The sequence below is a fragment of the Hydra vulgaris genome, chromosome 13 (genome assembly GCF_038396675.1).
Source record: "Hydra vulgaris chromosome 13, alternate assembly HydraT2T_AEP".
In the NCBI taxonomy this organism is placed as follows: Eukaryota; Metazoa; Cnidaria; class Hydrozoa; order Anthoathecata; family Hydridae; genus Hydra; species Hydra vulgaris.
This window is the reverse complement of record NC_088932.1, coordinates 17,422,890-17,443,311: the sequence shown is the minus strand read 5'-3', so window position 1 is coordinate 17,443,311 and position 20,422 is coordinate 17,422,890. Positions and strand designations below refer to the sequence as shown.

General features: G+C 28.4%; 1 protein-coding gene across 1 annotated transcript; it reads right to left on the bottom strand.

Annotated features, from left to right (window-relative positions):
• Positions 1-3,430: 3,430 nt before the first annotated feature.
• LOC124815784 (beta-2 adrenergic receptor) lies at positions 3,431-5,230 on the bottom strand. Its single transcript, XM_065815353.1, has one exon. It carries the CDS (start codon positions 5,075-5,077, stop codon positions 4,070-4,072), a length of 1,008 nt encoding a protein of 335 aa, XP_065671425.1. The 5' UTR covers positions 5,078-5,230; the 3' UTR covers positions 3,431-4,069.
• Positions 5,231-20,422: the final 15,192 nt, after the last annotated feature.

The following is a 20,422-nucleotide window of genomic DNA, read 5'->3' as shown; positions in this document are numbered from 1 at the left end:
ATAATTTTTTAACCACTCATTTGGCTTATATTTATCTGGTCTTATTTTAGTATTTAGTTGATCTTATTACAATATTTTTTGGTGTATGATTTATCCGCTGATTTTCATGTTGTTGCTGTTATCAAGGAGCTTTTGTGCTATATTATCGTACGTTCATTACTCGGCTTTATTTTAATTTTTACAGATACAATTTTCGTCTTTTATTATTATTCAGAGAATTTCTTATATCCTTCACTATATGTTTAAATCTTTACATTTTTGCAGGCAATATATATATGTTTTTTCCTACTTTCCTACGGGTTGTTTCATTTTCTTACACTTTAGATTAGTTAACAAAATTTGAATGAAGTATCTATGACAACGTTAGAGTTTTTTGAATACTATGTTATGAATACTATGTTATTTGTTGTTATATACTATTTTTGAATTGTTATATACTATTTTTGAATACTATATTATTTGAATATTATGTTTTATTTTATTTTAAAAGGTATTTTAATAAGGTATATTGCCATCTGATTGTTTTTGGTATATTTGTGCTGGAAGTACCTAGGGGAACATGGGGCAAGATGACGAACGTTTCGAAAAAACGCCTGTATCTTAGTCAATATCTGTCCCAAAATTTAAAACTTGATTTAAAAGTGATAAAAAATCATTCTGCGTCACTTATGTATCAAAAAACCACGCTAAAAGTAGAAAATAGCTAAGGAAAAACTCATTAAACGATGTTAATTCAAATCGTCATCTTGCCCCGCATACGGGGCAAGATGACGATTTGAGTTAACAAAGTTTAAAACTTTAAGAAAAGAAAACTCTATGAAGCTATAAACGCCTCAAAAACCATCATCACAAATTCTTTTTTATTAAAAAAGTAATACAAATAAAGGTGTAACTTTTAAAACTAATAAATTATACATTTATATCGGTCAATGCAAAAAAAAGCAGTAACAACCATAGTAATCAGTTTGTAGCAAACTCCAACGCAACAAAATAAAACTCTTGTCAAACAAATATTGTATTTTGTTATAAAATAATTACTGAACAATACAAGAATAGCAAGAATAGCTGGTGATGTAGTGATGTAATAAATCAAGTAAAACGAGGATAAAAAGTTTTTTTCTCAATGTCGGAAAAACTTTTTAATACTTAACTTTCGTCACACAAATAATATTTAAAAAGAAACCATTGATAAATCTAGTAAAACTAATCTACTTCCCTTTCAGCTAAAGTCAACTGTTATATTTAGTTTTGCTGAAGAGATAACTGTAGGTTTTCATCTTGCCCCATTCGTCATCTTACCCCATGTTCCCCTATGTGGTTTGAATGGTCTTAGGGAAAATTTATTAGCATTTTCTGTTTACACACTTTAGTTGTTTTTAGTTTTGTTTCTGGCGTTTTTATTTGAATTTTAATTTATTGTGCGTAGTTTTTTCTACCGTTGGTATGGTAAGTGATTTATTTAATTATTTTTACTTATATTGTGCAGTACTTATATTGTGCAGTAGATTAACACTTTTCATATCATCAAAAAAATATTAGTGTTTTACAAATTTGGATATGGTTGGGTTTTGGCTATTTGTAGTGAATCCTTTTTTACTGCAGTATGGAATAGGCGTAAGTCGCGGGGTAAAGCATAAGTGGCGATGATGTTTGTCTGACGGGATAAACTAGTTATAAGTGCTGATCCTCATCGAAACGCCAGTAATAATAGACGCGACTCTGAGGAGATGTTTATTACTTAATCACTACACAAACTATGTTTACACATTGGCATTAATGTTTTTTTTTTCCATTCTGAGGCCTTTCATTGTTGTATGCGTACTTTTTATTTTTTAATGTATTTTTTGTTTTATTTATTTTTTGTTTGGTGATATATTTTTTTTGTTTATCTTAGTTCATATTAGTATTTATATAACAATTTAATTTTTTATTATTATTATTGTTAGTTCTGTTTAGGTGCATTGTCTGTCTTATTTATATTTTAAATATTCCTCTATTAATCTTTATTTTTGTCTTGACAAGTGTCAAAATATGCTTTGTTTGAAAAATAATTCTCCTCTATTCTAATGTACTTCATTTCTTCCCTCAGGCGTTCACTGCTCGTGTGTGACCATTCGGCGAATTTTATATATGTCAGAATTATATATATGCCAAAGTTTATAAATAGTTTCTGAAGCAAGCACGCTAACCAATGCGCTAAGGTTGCTCATGAAATCTCATTGGTTGAGATCGTTAAGCTAATTATTTCAAAATATAATTTACTTGGTTATCCGATTAACTCACGGCTCACTTGATGCCAGCTGTTTAGTATGTCAACAAAACAGCATTACTAAATGTGTGCAAGGACGTACAAGTAATCATACTTCAGAACTACCCTCAAGCTTTCTACATGCAATGCAGCTATTATCAATATGGATTTTGTAATGCATTTTTTAACACAAATGCTGTTTCCATCGCTAAAAATGAGCGGTCTAATCAAGACAGCGCTAAGATCTATAATGAACCTTAACAGGCTCACCAATCTTTTAATTAATTTCATTGATCGTGATCTTGCAAAAACTCTATGCTAAAACAAAATCATTGCAAATTTTGTTTTGAGTAAAACCCAGAAAGTTAATTTTTTTGAAGCAAACTGAAGGATAGCTGTTGTATTTTAAACTTCAATTGCTAGCAATATTCAAATGTTAAATAGTTATTGTTTTTGTTTATACGTATACTAATATTAGTTTGTGTATGGTTGTATAACAAAGTTTTACGATCAAGAGTTGTTCAAATCTACAAATAAACCTTTTAAATGGTCTGGCTTGAAATGATAATTACAACCGCTATTAAAAGCGCTGTATTGCTCATCAAATTGCATTTTGGATTTTATGGATCTGATTGGGGTACTAGTTATATTCTATCACTTATTAATATTAATTATTGGTAATATTTTATCAGGCGTCAAAAAGGGCTACGGTGGGCCAGTATATATTACATTATTTATTATATCATGGAATGGTACCGATATAAAGTGTTAATATAAAGAAGTTGTAAAAAAAAAAAAAAAATGAAAAAATAGTTGTTTTATTACCAAGTCGATTGTTTTCATACAACCATACATATTTTCATACACACACACATATGTATTTATTATCTCACAGACACACATTCTTATACACACATATTTTGATACACAGACACATTTGCATTTTATTATACGCATATTTATTTTCATACGCACCCATATGTATATATTTCATACGCACCCATACATGCAAAATGAGAATCGAAAGGCAAAGTTTTTCAAAAAAAAATTGTAAAAATTTCAAAATAGTTCAAGAATATAGACTATTTTTTTGTTCGTTTGACAAAACGAAATAAAAATAATTAACATGAAAATATTAATAACCAAAATTAAAAATTTTAAAATAACATACTTTATACACGATAATACAAGATAATATACTTTATACACGGTAATACAAGATAATATACTTTATACACGATTATACAAGACTTTATACAAAAACACGGATTTTTTTATGTTTGATCTTTATCCTTGCTTACTAAAATTGTCGAAGAACTTTTTCATTAAGATAAAGTGCATCTACGTAAGTATTGTGCAATCTGCTTTAGCAACCGATCGATCAAATCTAATCTACGAGTGTTAAACATTCTTTTAAACTCAAGTGATCTTTTAGTCCATCAACTAAAATTTCCATAATTCTACACGACTTACTAGTCTTGCATTTCATGACTAAAGTATAAATTTTTCACTTTTTATCGGTACATTTTTAGCTTGTATTACTTTTTTTAAATAAACTCAATGATTTTATTGTCTATAACACGTCTGTGATACTCGTTTCTCTTTAGAAATCGATTTAATCTATAATCATTGTTTGAACTTTAGGCCTCAATAAAAAAAAAAAAAATGTATTAATGCGTAAACATTGTAAATTTAAAAATATTCTTTAAAAAATTTGATTTGATTTTATCTCTACATTTTCAGCTTGTATTAAATCAAAACTCAATGATTTTATGTTTACCTCTCACGTCTGTAACACTCGTTGCTCTTTAGAAATCGATATTATCTATAATCATTGTTTGATGTCTCTATGGCTTCCGACATATCTAACTTTTTAGATATACTTTTTTGAACTTTAGTAAACTTGAAAATTTGACGGAACCCTTTTTTAATATCCCTTTGTTTTACATAGTAAATTAGCGGGTTTATACAAGAATTGACTTGCATAAGAAATATAGCGCACAAGTAAAAAATTCGATGAGAATCGGCGTGATACTCAAAGTTCGAAAACTCTAAAATCATCCAAATGTTTAAAGGAAATATAAATGCAAAATAACACGTAAATAACAAAGTAGCGGACTTCGCCACTTTAACATGGTGTTTATACTTTTTCAAATTTTTAATATTGAGATTGTTTACAGATAATTTGGCTGAGCTGTCTTCATTACTATAAATCGTGTTAAGTTGAATAACATCATTACGGGGACATATTCGATTATTTTGACGAAACTCAATTTCTCTTTTATAAACTTTTTTGGTTAACAAGAAATAAAAAGATCCAAGTGCAATCATAGGAAAGGTAAAATTTATAATACGCAAAACAGCGTATAATGTCATACTGAATGTCCTGACGATAGGTACCAACCCAGGAAAAAACCACGAGAACCCGATGAGTGAAAATCCCTTTTTTTTGCTCATATATTGATTATAGTTAGAAAGCTTAGTCAACAGCAAGTATCTGTCATATGATATCATAGCTAATGTTAACAAAGATGATCCAACAAGTAAAACCATTACATAACCACGAATGAAATGCGCTGTACAGTTTGATAGCAGACTAATATCTAAAACTTGTGTCAAAGTTATTGGACCAAGTATCATGCCAACAAGCAAATCAGAAATAGATAGAGACAACAAAAGGTACTTAGAGACTGGCTTTTTTTTTAACTTAATTATAATAATAACCACAATAAAGTTGCAAATAATCGCAGCAATAGTTGGAACAGCAAAAAGAATTGCAAAAACCTTTAAACTTGGTAACACCAGCAACATGGTTCTCCAGCAAATCATATTACCGGACTATTTTATAATCTCAAGTATAACATCAGAAATAAGATGATGTTACGAATGATTACGTAAATGAAATTATTCAAGCATATAGTTGCAAACGAAAATCTTTTTCAAAACTTGTCCACATCTAAAAGGTGTGTATTCAAATTAAGCTTTACCAGCCAAAGTAAAAAGGCAGCAATTTTTTAAATAAGAATGTTTAATTATTGTTTTTGAATGGTTTTATTTAAAATCTGATGTTATTGGTTTAAATAAAATGTTATTGGTTTCAAATCAATTCAGATTTAAAGTTTATTTGCAATTAAATTTAGTTAAGTTTCTCTTTTGTTTTGTTTTTGTATAAATTTGCAAACGATTGCCGAAACAATCAGAATAGTGTAAAGCATTTCAAAAAGCTATACTCGGAAATGAATTGCAAAGACCTTTATATTTGGTAATTGATTAGTGATGTCTGCCAAGCATGTCTAACAGTTTTTTGTTTTCTTTTTATAATTTTTACACAAAAGAAAACGGAATCGGATGATAAACAATTTAAATTAAACATTTATTTTGCATAGTATTTATTCGAACTATTTTATTTATATATTGTAATGTTGGTACCGCATTTACAAAGTTATACATCAATAAACATAGTAAAATTAGATTTAACGTGGTGTAAAGTGACATAAGGTTTTTCAATTTAAAAAATCTCAGCTTTGCTATTTAGGCGTATCTATACATGTCTGTTGTATACATACTTATCTATTGAGTACTACTTATCGTACTAATCTATTGAGTACTTCTAAAACAATTAAGTTCTTATTCTCAATTAAATCTGCTTAAGTTGTGATAGTAAAAAAAGTTAGCGACAATTAGACTTTAGCAATAATCAGTTTAAATAAGTTTTGTTTATTTATATATAAAATAATATATTTTTGTTATCAAGTTGAAGTGTAATAAATAAGTAATTATTATTATCGCATAAGTATAATAACAAACATCAACCAATTGAAAGTATAGAACGCAGTTAAATGTCAAATTATTTAATAAATGTACTTTTGACATACTATTAGCCAGTTTTTAAGCTTCTCTATGATTAAATCTTTCTAAATAGATATGTATTTTCTTTCAAACTTTTTATATACTTTTTCTTTTTTAATTACTTATAGCATATGGCTGTTAATTATAATGGCGGCTAATTATAACACTCTTGAACTCTGTAAGGTAGTTAAAATAGTTGTAAAAGAATAAATCTCAATATTACTAACAAATTTTTAAAAACTTTTTTTCAGTTAGTTTAAATCCATTTAGAATGAACCTTTTGAATGTCTCTAGCACGTCCAGAAGTGAAGCTAATCCAAAAAATTTAGTCCTACAATGTAATATTTCAATAAATATGCTTTACTCAGATATATAATGTTTCTTTCGCCAAATTTTTCACTGTCTTTTGATGGTATACTTTTATACTTGTTTATAAAAAATCTATAAAAATCCAAAGATTTTTCATATTTTTCATATTACCTGCTATGTATTCTCTAACTTTATCTACTTTTAACCTACACTTTCTTCTAAATCACTGCATCCTGATTATCTGCAACTGTACGCTCTACATGTTCGCTCTTGATACAATTTTTTAATATTTTCAACACTACTTTCTTTTCTTTTTTTTTACATTAAATAATGATTTATTAATCTGATCTAATTATTAAGTAGATGCATCGCAAAAAAAAATCCTGAAAAACAGTATGTCGGACCTCCCCCGAAAGTTTTGAGTTTTGTAAACGAACTAGCGCTGTTTGAATGGACATAGCATCAATAGATCTTAAGACGTTTTGTTTATATTTATTATAACTGTTATAATATAATATATATAATTAGTATTATAATATATTATAATTTGTCATAATAAAATGTTATTTTTTATCACATATATTATATAATATATAAAGTTTAATTGATATAAAAACCACTAATATAATATAATTTATAATTATTACTATTTATAACTATTATTACTATAATAATTATTTCATCAACATATGAGGAGTAGGGCTGTAAATCCTGGCTCGTGTTCGTGAACGGCTCGGTGATCGGCTCGACAAGAGCTCGTTCATGTTCGGCTCGAATGGTAAACGAACCGGGCTTGAACAAAAAATTAGGCTTGTTTATTAAACAAGCCGAGGTTGAACATCATAGGCTAGTTCATATAGGCTCGATTAAAGCTCGAATATATATACATATATATTTATTCATATTATAATAATATATATGTAATAAATAAAATTGTGATATTATATATATATATATATAAGTATATAATAAAAATATAGTGTTAGTGAACAATTTTTTTTTACTAAACGAGCTTTAAACTAACAGGTTACAATAATTATTTCGAGTTTTAAACCAGTCGAGCTCGAGCAACATGTAAAACGAGCCGAGCACAAACAATACTAATCCTTAACGAGCCGAGCTCGAACAAAGAATCTCATGTTCGAAACGAGCTTGAGCCGAGCCTGAACACTCTCAATATGTAAACGAGCCAAGCCGAGCCCTGGCAAGCTTGGCTCGTTCGGCTCGATTTACAGGCCTAATGAGGAGTTCATCTGGAAAACGCGCCAGTAATTTAAATTTAAGAAAACGAAAAAAAGTCTAAGTAATTTGAATTTAAGAAAACAAGTAAAAACTGAGCTACTCATAGTTGTGCATCAACAATTGATATATTTTTTTCTAATTAAACGAAAAAAAAACGTTTAAGTGATCTAATATTTAAATTAATAATGGATTTTAAATGTATAGACTGTGGAAATGGAACTAACTCAAAAATTTTATTTTTATGACTTAGCGCATTAAGCATTTATGATTAAAATAGATGGTCTATATGATTAAAATATATTTTCTTTTTTCAGTAAGTGGCCAAATAAATCAAAACTACTTTTTATGTTGTGTTTAATGTGTATTAAATTATAAGTTTTAATCATTTCACGAGTAGTTTCTTAATGTCGAATTACATTTTTATAACGGCATATAACTTCTATTCATTTTTTTACAGAATCGTAAACCATTTTAGCACATTGCGCGTTATTATTATAGGAACACCAGATTTTTACTATATACCCCCAAACTAAGTTTATTTTTTTCTTGTGGTCATATCTTTAAATATTTTAGTAGTTTTATCTAATGTTGATGGCTTCAAGAAGAAGAAGAAGGAGAAGAAGAAGAAGAAGAAGAAGAAGAAGAAGAAGAAGAAGAAGAAGAAGAAGAAGAAGAAGGAGAAGAAGAAGAAGAAGAAGAAGAAGAAGAAGAAGAAGAAGAAGAAGAAGAAGAAGAAGAAGAAGAAGAAGAAGAAGAAGAAGAAGAAGAAGAAGAAGAAGAAGAAGAAGAAGAAGAAGAAGAAGAAGAAGAAGAAGAAGAAGAAGAAGAAGAAGAAGAAGAAGAAGAAGAAGAAGAAGAAGAAGAAGAAGAAGAAGAAGAAATAATAAACTGTTACGAATGGTCCGAGAAAAACGCGCAAAAATGGTTTTCAAGAAAAAAAATTTGAAGACCAGAAACTTTTACAAAATTTTCGATTCCCGATCACTTAATTTGCCCCTTGTACACGCACGAAAATATACTCTGACTGAGATTTTTCTACTGAGAGTTTTTAACCCCACAACAATTTAATTTCAAATGTGTTTGCTGTTAATACCAATAACACAACTCAGAAGTTTGTGCCCATATTCAGAATGAGAAGGTTGCCTTTTAAACCTTTGCCAGTGGTCCTTGAATTTGGCATGCATCAATTCAGTGGTTCGCTCACTGAAAACTTCGAGCCCAGTTTTATTTTTTTCAGTAAACTCTTTAATGTGATGAAAAATTGAATGTGCTTTGGGAGTAACTAAAATTCCAAGAGCTAGGTAAGAAAGCTTAAATTCTGAAATATTTTGACAGAATCCTGCCTCCAAGATCTTTCCAAAGAAAGCTTTTTTAATAGATTAAAGCTTTTTGAAGAAATCAATAAAAGGCATTGCTTGCAATGCACAATACTTTTGGACATGACTCTGAAGAATGTCAACATTCTTCAACAGTTTTTTGCATTCATTTCTATTGAGCTACCCCCCATGATATGCTTGCATTTGAAGGTGCAAGAGATTTGAATATTCTTGTGCTTGATCCTATATTTCAAGGAGTTGCTTGAAAATATGGTTGAAAATTCCAAGAAAAACATGGAATTCCATTGAAGGGATTACATCAAGAATAAGCTCAGATTGCCTGTGGAGGTTAATTAACGGAGGATGGACAACATTTGAATAATTCTCAGCCGATTGAAGTTTTGCCGGAAGTGAAGAATCCAGCATAGCTGTTGCATAAAGAACAAAATGTTCTTAATTGGCCAGAGTTTTTAAGGTTGTCAGGCTCGACATCACATCAGCAATATGGATGTTTGCTAGAGTGAGACTGGATACCACATAAAAAGTTGACTACCTTCATGTCACATGAAATTATGTAAGACACATCTTCACTTTGTACGAGGCCTAATATTCTCCAAAGATTTTCATATTTTTTAAGAATAGCTTTTGCTGCAGCAACAATCAGCTGTTTTTTGCACGGCTATCCTGGGCAGAAGAACTTGATTGGAGACATAATGATCCTTGAATATAATTTTGCTTGGAACATGTGTCAATTACGCTGATGGTAATTTTCAAGAATAAATCACCTCCATTAATTCCAAGTTTAACTAAATGATGTGAAATCCTCTTACAGAGAGAATATGGTTAATTAAGGCATTCAAGTTTTCGCAGCGAACAGCTTTTCGAACTAAGTTTTTTATTTCTTTGTCCAGAATGACAACATTTGACATGAAAAAACCAGCTATTTTTTTCCAGAAGCTGTTAAGTTTTCGCTTCACTTTTGCCTCAACAGCCCTTTTTTCCATTGAGTTGTTTAGAGCTGATACAAGTCTTTTCACAACAACATTGAAAAGATTTGTACTGTTTTGAACTTGGGCCAATAATTCAGCAGTAAATAGCTGCTGCTTGTACTTTGCTGAATGCCCCAGCAGAACTTTTAAAGATTTAACTCCACTTTCTCGACTAAGTTTAACAGTACCGCCTAAAGAGGCATTTTTTTTAGAGAATAAATCAGCTCCGACTTGCTCAGCACACTTACGGTCCTCTACGGCAAGTTTCTGTTTATTTTCTCGCCTTGTACCTATAGTACAAAAGTTAGGACGTCTTTTCACAAGTATTGACAAAAAAAATACAGTATCTTTTTTCTGCTGGCTGTGGTGATGATGAAAATTTGGGACTGAAAACTTTGTTACGGTCAGTTTCAGGGTAGACTTTTATTTTTTGATTCAATATATCAAGCTCCTTCTGTGGCAGATTTTTTTTAGCTTTGATTTGGCCACCCTACAAATTATACACTATTAAGCACCAGAATACTTTGTAGATGGCTCAATGATAATCAAATTGAAATTGTACAAGTCTGGTATCTGTCCAATAATACTTACAGCATCAAGCCGTTGTAGTTTGTTTTACATGAATTGCAAATGCCAGTTGGAATTTTCTCATAAAATTAATATTACATTTAAAAATATTTTTGACTCTTTCAATCAAACAGTTAGTTGATATGCCCTCACTTTTCTTCAAACACAAAAAGCAAACAGATTTTCTGCAATAACCATGAGTTTCTGCTGAATTAGGCATTTTTTGTCAAAGACAAATAAATTTTTAACAGAAATGCCAATTTATTTGTTTACATTATTTCAGCGACAAAAATTTGGCGCCAACATATTTAAATTTTATTGCCTTTAAATTTAAATTTTTAATGAAGATTCAAAAAACAGTGGAACGATAGGTTAATACAATGCTGATTAAAGATATTTGCAACATTTATGACAAAACAGAAGGTATTTTTTAGGGACCTTTAGCAATGGAAATGCATTTTGAAAATTAAGTTTCATAGAGTAAATTAGGCAAAAACTTTAAATGCAATTTTCTCCTTCGGACGTAATTAAAAGATTTTAAATTTTGTTTTAAAGTGATCACCATAATCTATAGAATACACCCTCCAAGGGATTTTTTGGATCATTTTTGAAGAGGTTATGAATCCTTTTAGGACAACTGTGATTTGAGATAAAATATAGGATTTAGTAAACTGATAATAACAGCGCTTGACATCAGACAGGACTTTTTTACATTAACTTCTTGTAATAATAAAAGGAAAATTGTTCTTAACAGAGATGTTCCTGTAAAAAAGAAGAAAAAAGTTATTGTTTAATAAAGCAACTACTCAAGATGGTGAAAATGTAGAAATATTCAAAGATACGCTTTGTGCACACATAATATTGATATAAACATACATGTTTGTTATTTATTTAGATGTAGGCATACAATATCCTTTTATATATATAAACTTTAATATTTACATGGTGTAGTGTTTGCCTAAAAAGAAAATTTAGAAAAAAACGTCGGTTTGAACAACGTTTTTCAGAGAAGATTAAAGTGATTTAGGTATCAGCCTGTAGAGAGGTAGCAGCTTCAGAAGAAAATGGTAGTGGTTGAAGTAAGAAAACTTGAAGAGAATGCCTTACATATTGTATGAATAAGCTTTATTTAAGAAAAGAAAATACTCTATATTGTTTGTATTAGAGAAACAACATAAATGAGAAATGCTAAGGCCTTATGACGATAATAATGATGATGATGATGATGATGATTATAGTTATTATGATAATAACGATGATGATGATCATGATCATGATAATGAGGATCAAGATCATGATGATGACAATGATTATTATGAATTTAGGGCAGCCGTGGAACAGTTGTAGCGCACTTGCCTCAGAAACAAAGGATCCGTGGTTCAAACCCCACCTCTGGGCAAGTTTTGCAACATCGGTTAGGAAGAAGGCGTAAACTTTCTATTAAATGCTCATCCGCGGTGCTCAATGATAAGACCGTAAGGACTTCTTGGGGCACCTAAATAAAATTAAAAAAAAAATGATAATCATATTGATCATAATGTTTAAATATCCATATATATACAAAATATAACATGATTTTTAATTAAAAATAAAAAGTATACTTTAGTATATATAAATTTTTAGGTAGCCCCGTTTGTAAACCCGACACCAGCTATATTTTATTAAACCCGGTCCCGGCCCCTGCCCCGGTCAAATTTAACATCTACATAGTGTTAAATAGAATAAAAACAGTACATTTTTAACCAAAAATATATTTATTAAATGAAGGCAGTTTACTTTACATTGTTACACGTATGGGAAAAAACATGTTGATTTAACATCTTAATAAATGTTAAGAAATTATGTCAGAAATAAAGAAATATATTATTTTATGTGTTTTAAATGCAAATTTAGGAAGCACAACGCGTCTAAAATGACACAAATGGATTTTTGCATTGAATAGTCCATCGGAAGAAAATGCCTCGACACTAGTCGGTTTCACTGTCATTAGAAATGAATAAGTTCTTTCTAAACAACCGCCACGTGTACCACCATTTTCAAATAGTGTCATTTTTTTTTGAAAAATTTTGATAAAAATTGTCTCATTTCTAACTAGTTGCATTGGCGATTATCCTTCTTTAATTACACAATTAAATTCCTCTTCAGTTCTAAAAGGATTACTTACAGATTCAGGTACCATTTCAGGTTCCTCAATCAAATGCAGCATATTAGATTTAACTGATGCTCTGATTAGATTGATTACTAAATACTAGATGCTCTAGCAAGATTAGATTTTTTTTTTTTAATATAAATTTTTTTTTTTAAATATTAATTTTTTAATTTGCGTATATGGCAACCAACATGAAAGGTTTTCATTTTTTTTCTTTCTCTAAATCAAACCTGTTCAATACTTTTTATTGTACATATTATAATTATATGTTATAATAATTATAAAATAATTTTTATAACATGTATAATTATACACATGTTATAAAAATTATTTCATTGGTACTCGTAAATTGCTGTTAATTTTATATACCTTTTCATTACATTTCTTTTGTTCAATCTTGTAGGGAGTCTCGGGATTGATATTAGATAATCCCGGGATTTCGGCATTATAAAAAAGGCCGAGATCCCGGGATTTCAGGATCCCCGGATTGCAATCGCTAGAAGTGAAATCCTATATTAAAATTATAAAAATAAATGACTAAAAACTCAGAAATTAGTTATACATAAAATAAAAAAATAGTTAGGAGATTTAAATATAAAAGTAAAAAATTTTTTTTTTTTTTGCGAAAATTGTGGTGTATAAGCAACTTCTAGGCGGTGAATTTTTTAATATGGTTTTTATAATTTATTATACCAATTCATAGCCACTACATAGTGCTGCTTGTTAAAATTTAAAAAAAGTATAGTTATGACCAGTCCTAGGGCGGGTCATTACTATACTTTTTTTAATAAAATATAATTGAATAAGTATATAATATTATATATATATTCGAAAAAAATTTCGTAAAAATATGTTCATATAAACAAGATCGTTGGTTTTAAATCTTTTCAGAACATCTTCATATCAGTTATAAGCCACGCTTTGGCTTTAAAACTTAAAAGACTTTTGTACTCTACCTATTAAAAAAATTATACTTTGTGTGCTAAATCTTTAGTAAATTTGCAACCTATCAAATTTCAACTGCTGCCAAGTGGGCACGGGACGTAAAAAAGACGTCTCTTGAACATCTTTTGAACATTTTGAACGTCTTTTGAACGTTCAAAAGACGTCCTTTTTAGGTCCCAAGTCGACTGGGTGCAGATGCTGCAAAGGTGTAAAGATTGCTACTTTAAATAGCAAGGAACCAATTAACTTATCAAATTTTCTCATATTCTGCAAAAGGTAATTTACATTAGAAAGTTTCGTAAAATAAAATTTTCAACTTCTGCAAAGTATAATTTTCACTGTAAACTTTTTTCAGAATATATTTTCTAACAAAAATATAAAAATCGTCAGTATATTATTTGACGGGTTGTTGACGTCTTAAGAGCCATTATCTGAGAAATGCAAACTCTGAATGTGATTTCTTCAAATTGTCTTCATTTTTAAATGTTTTGTATAAATATTTTTTTAGATGGAGCAAACAAAAAAGAACAGTAAAGCTGGTAACCATTTTTGCGAAGAGTTTAATCTGGCTGATGATGAAAGATATGCAACTCAAAATAATGATGATGATTCAAACGACAATATTCAGCTAATAGGGAAGGAGTTAGCTGTTGATATTCAATTATTGGTTGTTTTTTTAGTAAACATATAAGGCAATGGTATCCTGCAATATTTCGAAATCTAGTACGTTGTAATACTATGGTATTTTATCTTTGAATATTAAATCTCTTTTAGATTTTAAATCACATTGTTTAAATGTAAGCAATATTCATGAAGCATATTCATGTAATGTAAGCACCAATGTTTAGAAGTTGTTTTACTTCTAACTCAACCATCAGGTAATTTATCAACCATCAGGTAATTTATCAAATACCACCATAGCAAAGAGGAGACTATTCTCTCTCAAAAGACGACATTGACAACGTGAAATTCAGTTTGGCAATTTATAAAGCTTCTTACAAACTTTATTTTGTTTATATTCTTAAAAAAGTTCTTAAAAAGTTTTTATTGGAAAAAACGTTATTCTGAAATGGATATCATTGTATTAACGCATCAAAGTGTTTGATTTTTTTTTTATTTTTTTTTTTATTCTTTAATCTTTACAAATTCGTAATATATAATAGAATCTTTACAGAGTAATACTAAAAAAAAATCACAAAGTTACGTTATACAAAAAATATATATAATAAAACTGTAAAGTATTAGAAATTACTTCAAAGAACGCGGGAAACTTGCAGAAGACCGATGGTCTTGTCATCAAGAAACCGCTATGCGTTACTAATATTTTTTGATACTTCAATTTAAAATAAGTTTATATTTTTAAAAAAAATGTTATCAGTTTCGGCAGAATGAAAATAAAAATGCAAAATGCAAAAAACAAAGAATGCAGACAAAAAGAAGTTTTTAATTTTTTAAATTTTGTTTCAATACACATAAATATAAGTAGGTACACGATTTGCTAAATAGGTAATGTATAGTCGTTCACGTGTTGATAAATAAGCCTATTATTTGTTTTGTTTTGTTTTTTTGTTGATGTCGCTTTTGAGTTATTTAGAGTTTTTAGATTTATTAGAGTTTACATCGGTTTCGGAACAAAGTTAGTTTTATACATAGTTTTAATTGTTTTGGGGTTAATAAAAATTCATAAAGTCGTTAGTGTTTAAAATGAGATCTTTTAATAAGGTTTTCAGAGTATTTAAGTCATTCAATTTTTTCAGTTGAGTATTTTTGGATATTAATTTGTCATATGACTTTGGTATTGTATTATTATTAGTTTTATACATAAAAATTAGCAGATGATATATATTTATTTGGTACAAGTTTGATATTTCTAGTTTGTTGAACAATGGTCCAGAATGTGAGAAGCGGTGTGCATTTGATAATAATCTAATTGCATGTTTTTGTTTGCTAAATAGCTTTTTTGTCTTTGACTTATTGGTGCTGCACCAATGCTTTTAAACCAAGCTACTTATCTAATAGAAAACAATATATTTCATTCGGGAATGAAAAAACTAACAATATGTCAATTACTTGCGGCGTTCCTCAAGGATCTATATTAGGACCACTTTTATTTTCAATCTATATTAATGATTTAAGCAAAGCTTCTAATATTCTAGATTCTATTTTATTTGCTGATGACACAAATTTATTTTATTCTCACAGTGATATAACAGCATTATTTAAAACGGTCAACATTGAACTTCTAAAACTAACCGAATGGTTAAATATGAATAAACTTACAATTAATTTAACTAAAACTAATTATACTATTTTTCATCGCCTCCATAAAAAAGATAAAATCCCTCTTGCACTTCCAAAACTAATTATTGGAGAATACATCGTAAAAAGAGAATGTTCAATGACATTTCTAGGTGTAATTCTAGATGAAAACATAAATTGGAAAGACCGCATAAACATGATTGAAAATAAAATTTCTAAAAATATCGGATTACTCTATAAAGCAAAACCATACTTAGATCAATCATGTCTGAAATACATATATTACTCATTTATTCATTCCTATCTGAATTATGCAAACATTGGCTGGTGCAGCACCAATAAGTCAAAGACAAAAAAGCTATTTAGCAAACAAAAACATGCAATTAGATTATTATCAAATGCACACCGCTTCTCACATTCTGGACCATTGTTCAACAAACTAGAAATATCAAACTTGTACCAAATAAATATATATCATCTGCTAATTTTTATGTATAAAACTAATAATAATACAATACCAAATATCTTCAAACCATTGTTTAATAAAATTCAACACAAATACATGACTAAATATTCAAGTAACAACTTTGTACAACCCAAAACTATATATGAGTCAACCAAGTTCACACACATATATACACATACACACACATATACACACCCATACACATATACACACATACATATACATATATATATATATATATATATACATATATATACATTATATTTTTGATTGATACAATATACATTATATTTTTGATTCCGTAGTTTTCTAACTTTTTAATTAAAATGCTATGATCAACAGTGTCGAACGCCTTACTAAGATCTATGAAAACACCTAAAGTGAGCTTGTTTTTGTCAAAACCTTGAAAAATAATCTGAATGAGATGAAGAATTGCATGATCAGTAGAGTGCCCTGTTTTGAAGCCAAATTGTTTGTTATAGAGAATATTATTTTTTTCTAAAAATGGGTATAACTTGTTATGCATAATGCGTTCTAGTATTTTAGAGAAGCATGGAAGAATGGAAATAGGTCTATAGTTAGAAATATTAGTATCATCTCCAGACTTAAAAACTGGTATTACCCTTGCAATTTTAAGTTTTTTTGGAAAGACTCTTTGTTTAAACGAGAGATTAAATATATACAAAAGAACTTTTTTAATATAGAAAATACATTTAACTACAACATTACTACTAACATTATTGAATCCTTGTGCTTTGTTTAATTTTAATGAACTCACAGCATCTAATAATTCTTTTTCAGTTAACTCAGCATTTTCCATACTTGAATAGCTAGGAGTCAAGTATTTCTCCTTGTTAAACTCACTGTGTTTTAATTTTGATGCTAAATTTCAGCCTGCATTGACAAACACCTCATTAAATGTTTTAGCAATTATAGATTCTTTAGTAATATCTTGATGATGATAGTTTAGTTTTTTTGGAAGACCATTTAGCTTAAGTGTTTTTTTTCCAATTACTTTTTGATGACTTGCCACGTTTTTTGAGTATCGCCTTTAAAATTTATTATTTTATTTGAATAGTATATTTTCTTTGAAAGCTTTATAATTGATTCAAAGTAACTCTTATATTTTTTATACCTTAATTCATTTTCATAAGTTCATTTTTTTAGAAACGCTTCACACAATCGTTTTTTTTTTTGATGATTTTATTATTCCTGGTGTAATCCAAGGGTTTATAAATGTTTTAGTTTTAATAATTTTTGTTACCACTGGGAAAGCTTTATCATAGCGTTTTTTGAATATTCGAAGGAAACTGTTATAAGCAGTATCTGTGGTTTGAATTTGTAGAATTTCATCCCAGTTTTCAGAAAATAGAGAATTATTAAAAAGTTCCATAGAAATGTCATTATATATTCGATTTGTAATAATAGTTTTTTTTTGAGGGGTGTGTTCGAAATTTTTAAGAATCTTTCTATTACCTTGTAATAGATAGATTTTTAAAGGTTATTTTTGAATAAATTTATGTAGAATTTAATTTTTTATCTCACGATATAAATAATTTATTTTTGTTTAAAATAAAACTATTAAATAACTTGTTTTCAAAGATGTATTATAAGTAATGTCCAAATAAGTAAACTGTATATAAAGTACTCCAAAGCATTCAATAATAGACTTAGTTATTTTTGTTTTACATTTTTACCATCTTCTCTTAAGTATTAGAAGACATTAGAATCTTTTTTTAATATTTTTGTCAATTTGTTAACTTACATAACTCAGACACTGTGAGCACATTTTAGTTGTTTAAGCATGTTAATAACTTATTAAATTGTATTAATATTTCAAAATGCTATGTATATAAATAATATGCTGAATTATTTATTAAACTGCTTTAATATATTAAAAGTATTTAATAATAATTAATAACAATAATAATGGGCAGCAAGCAAAACCACAAACTTAGAAGAATGTGTCATTTTAGAGGCAATCAACACTCGTGCATAAACAAGCTGCAAAGGATCCAAATGATTATAATTTTATTATAAACTTCAAATTGTTGAAAATATATGTGTATCTTTTTGCTCTCAGGGCAAGAATGTTTTTCATAAAGCAGACTTTTTATTGACAAGTTAACTTATCACATGGGTGCTGTTCATAAGTTAAAATTTAAATTTAAAAGGAGTGTTTTTAATAAACCGTTCTTTGCATCAAATTTTGCTGCAAATAAAAGTATACATAGTAGACAAAATTGATTAAAAAATCTGCATTAGCTATAAGAGAAGTAGGAAGAGGACACGAATAACTTCTAAAAATTTTTGAAATAAGTTGTAACATTTCAAAGACTTCTATAAATAGTACTAGTAAATACGTAATAGATGTGTAAGTATTTAAACATTTTCAAGGAATATATTTATTCATTTAAGCAAGCTGGTATAATGTTTAGATAATCTATTTCATTTCATTGATTAGCGTGCAATGAGTTTGGGGCCTTATGTACAATTCTATATATTACCACTGAAAGGAAAGTGTGTAGGACATGCACAGTTTTTTTCTGATTGAATTCAATGATGAATGTAAACAATTGCAACTTAATAATGGATCTCAATAATGACTTAATGACACAACATTGTGTTGATACTATAAACAAACATGATTCTGAACGTTTTAAGTTATCTGGATTTTTAAGAAATCAATTTTCAGATACACCTTGAAAATATGCTCAAATTAACAAAAAAAATGCTGGACTAGCACATTTAAAATAATATACATTACATTTTTTTTAGAATTGTGTACTGTAGAAAGTACAACTTTTCTAATTCAAAGTTTATAGATGAAATAAAAGTTTAAATTAAGAGATTTTTTAATTACAGAAAGTTGGTTTATTTATTTTCATTATACATTTTAAAAGAGATTTTTTTAAAACGTGCATAAAAATGTTGCTGTTTTTTTTCATAAAAACTATAAATTATTTTATCCTTGTCACCAAAGCTATGCCAAGTACTTATTTTATCAACGGTTGCTCAAGTAGAGCAGACCATGATAACATGTCTTTCCATAGCTTTCCCGCTATTATTGAGCATCAAGACAGTGAAACACTTGAGTTGTCATCTAAGAGGCGTTGCAAGTAATTGGAGCAATTAATAAGCAAAAAGAACCAACCAAATTCTCAAAAGTATGCCCTGCTCACTTTAATTCTAAAGGTATCTCACCTGAACAATGAATGATTTATATATATATATATATATATATATATATATATATATATATATATATATATATATATATATATATATATATATATATATAATTTTAAATGTAATATGTAGCAGGACTTTTAAGTACTTTCAGTCGGCAACTTTTTTATACTTTTTTTTTAGTTCAGTTTATAAGGAATAAAATAAATATCTCTGTGATATTGATATTCCTTATTAATTTTCTTGCAAGCTTCAACAATAAATATATTTAGGCTCATCCATAAATAAATTATTTGTTGGCATACAATATCTGCTAAGCATATGTGTATACTTTACGGGGAACCCCACGAAAGGAAGTGATTTATGATTTGTGTCCCATTCATTAAATTTTAATTTATACAGGTCTTCCCCACTAACAAGCTGCAGTTTTGTAACATACTGAACCTGTAGAACCCTGTAATGTTTAAGCATATTCCTCCATTTTCACAACAATATATACAGCTAAACGCTTATCGTTAAAATAAAAAATTTTTTATAATATTATGGATTTGGAAATAAAAACTTGACGACTTGCTGAAGATCCTTTTTAGTGTAGGATTTCATCGACATTTACTACTATTTTTAGATTTGTGGGGTTTATTCTCTCCCACTATGATATCTTATTGTATTATTGTAATGGTTCCTATAAAAAGAAGAAAAACTACAATTTTGTTGAGTTTTTGAAACAGATTTTTTTTTAATTAATAATGAAAATATACTGTACACAAATAAACAATCCTAAAAAAAGTTGATTATATATATTTTTAAATATGCTGATTTGGCATTTTTGTGTAAATTTAAGCATCTTAGCAGCTAAGTAAATTGTATATAACAAAAATTATTATTCACAATTTA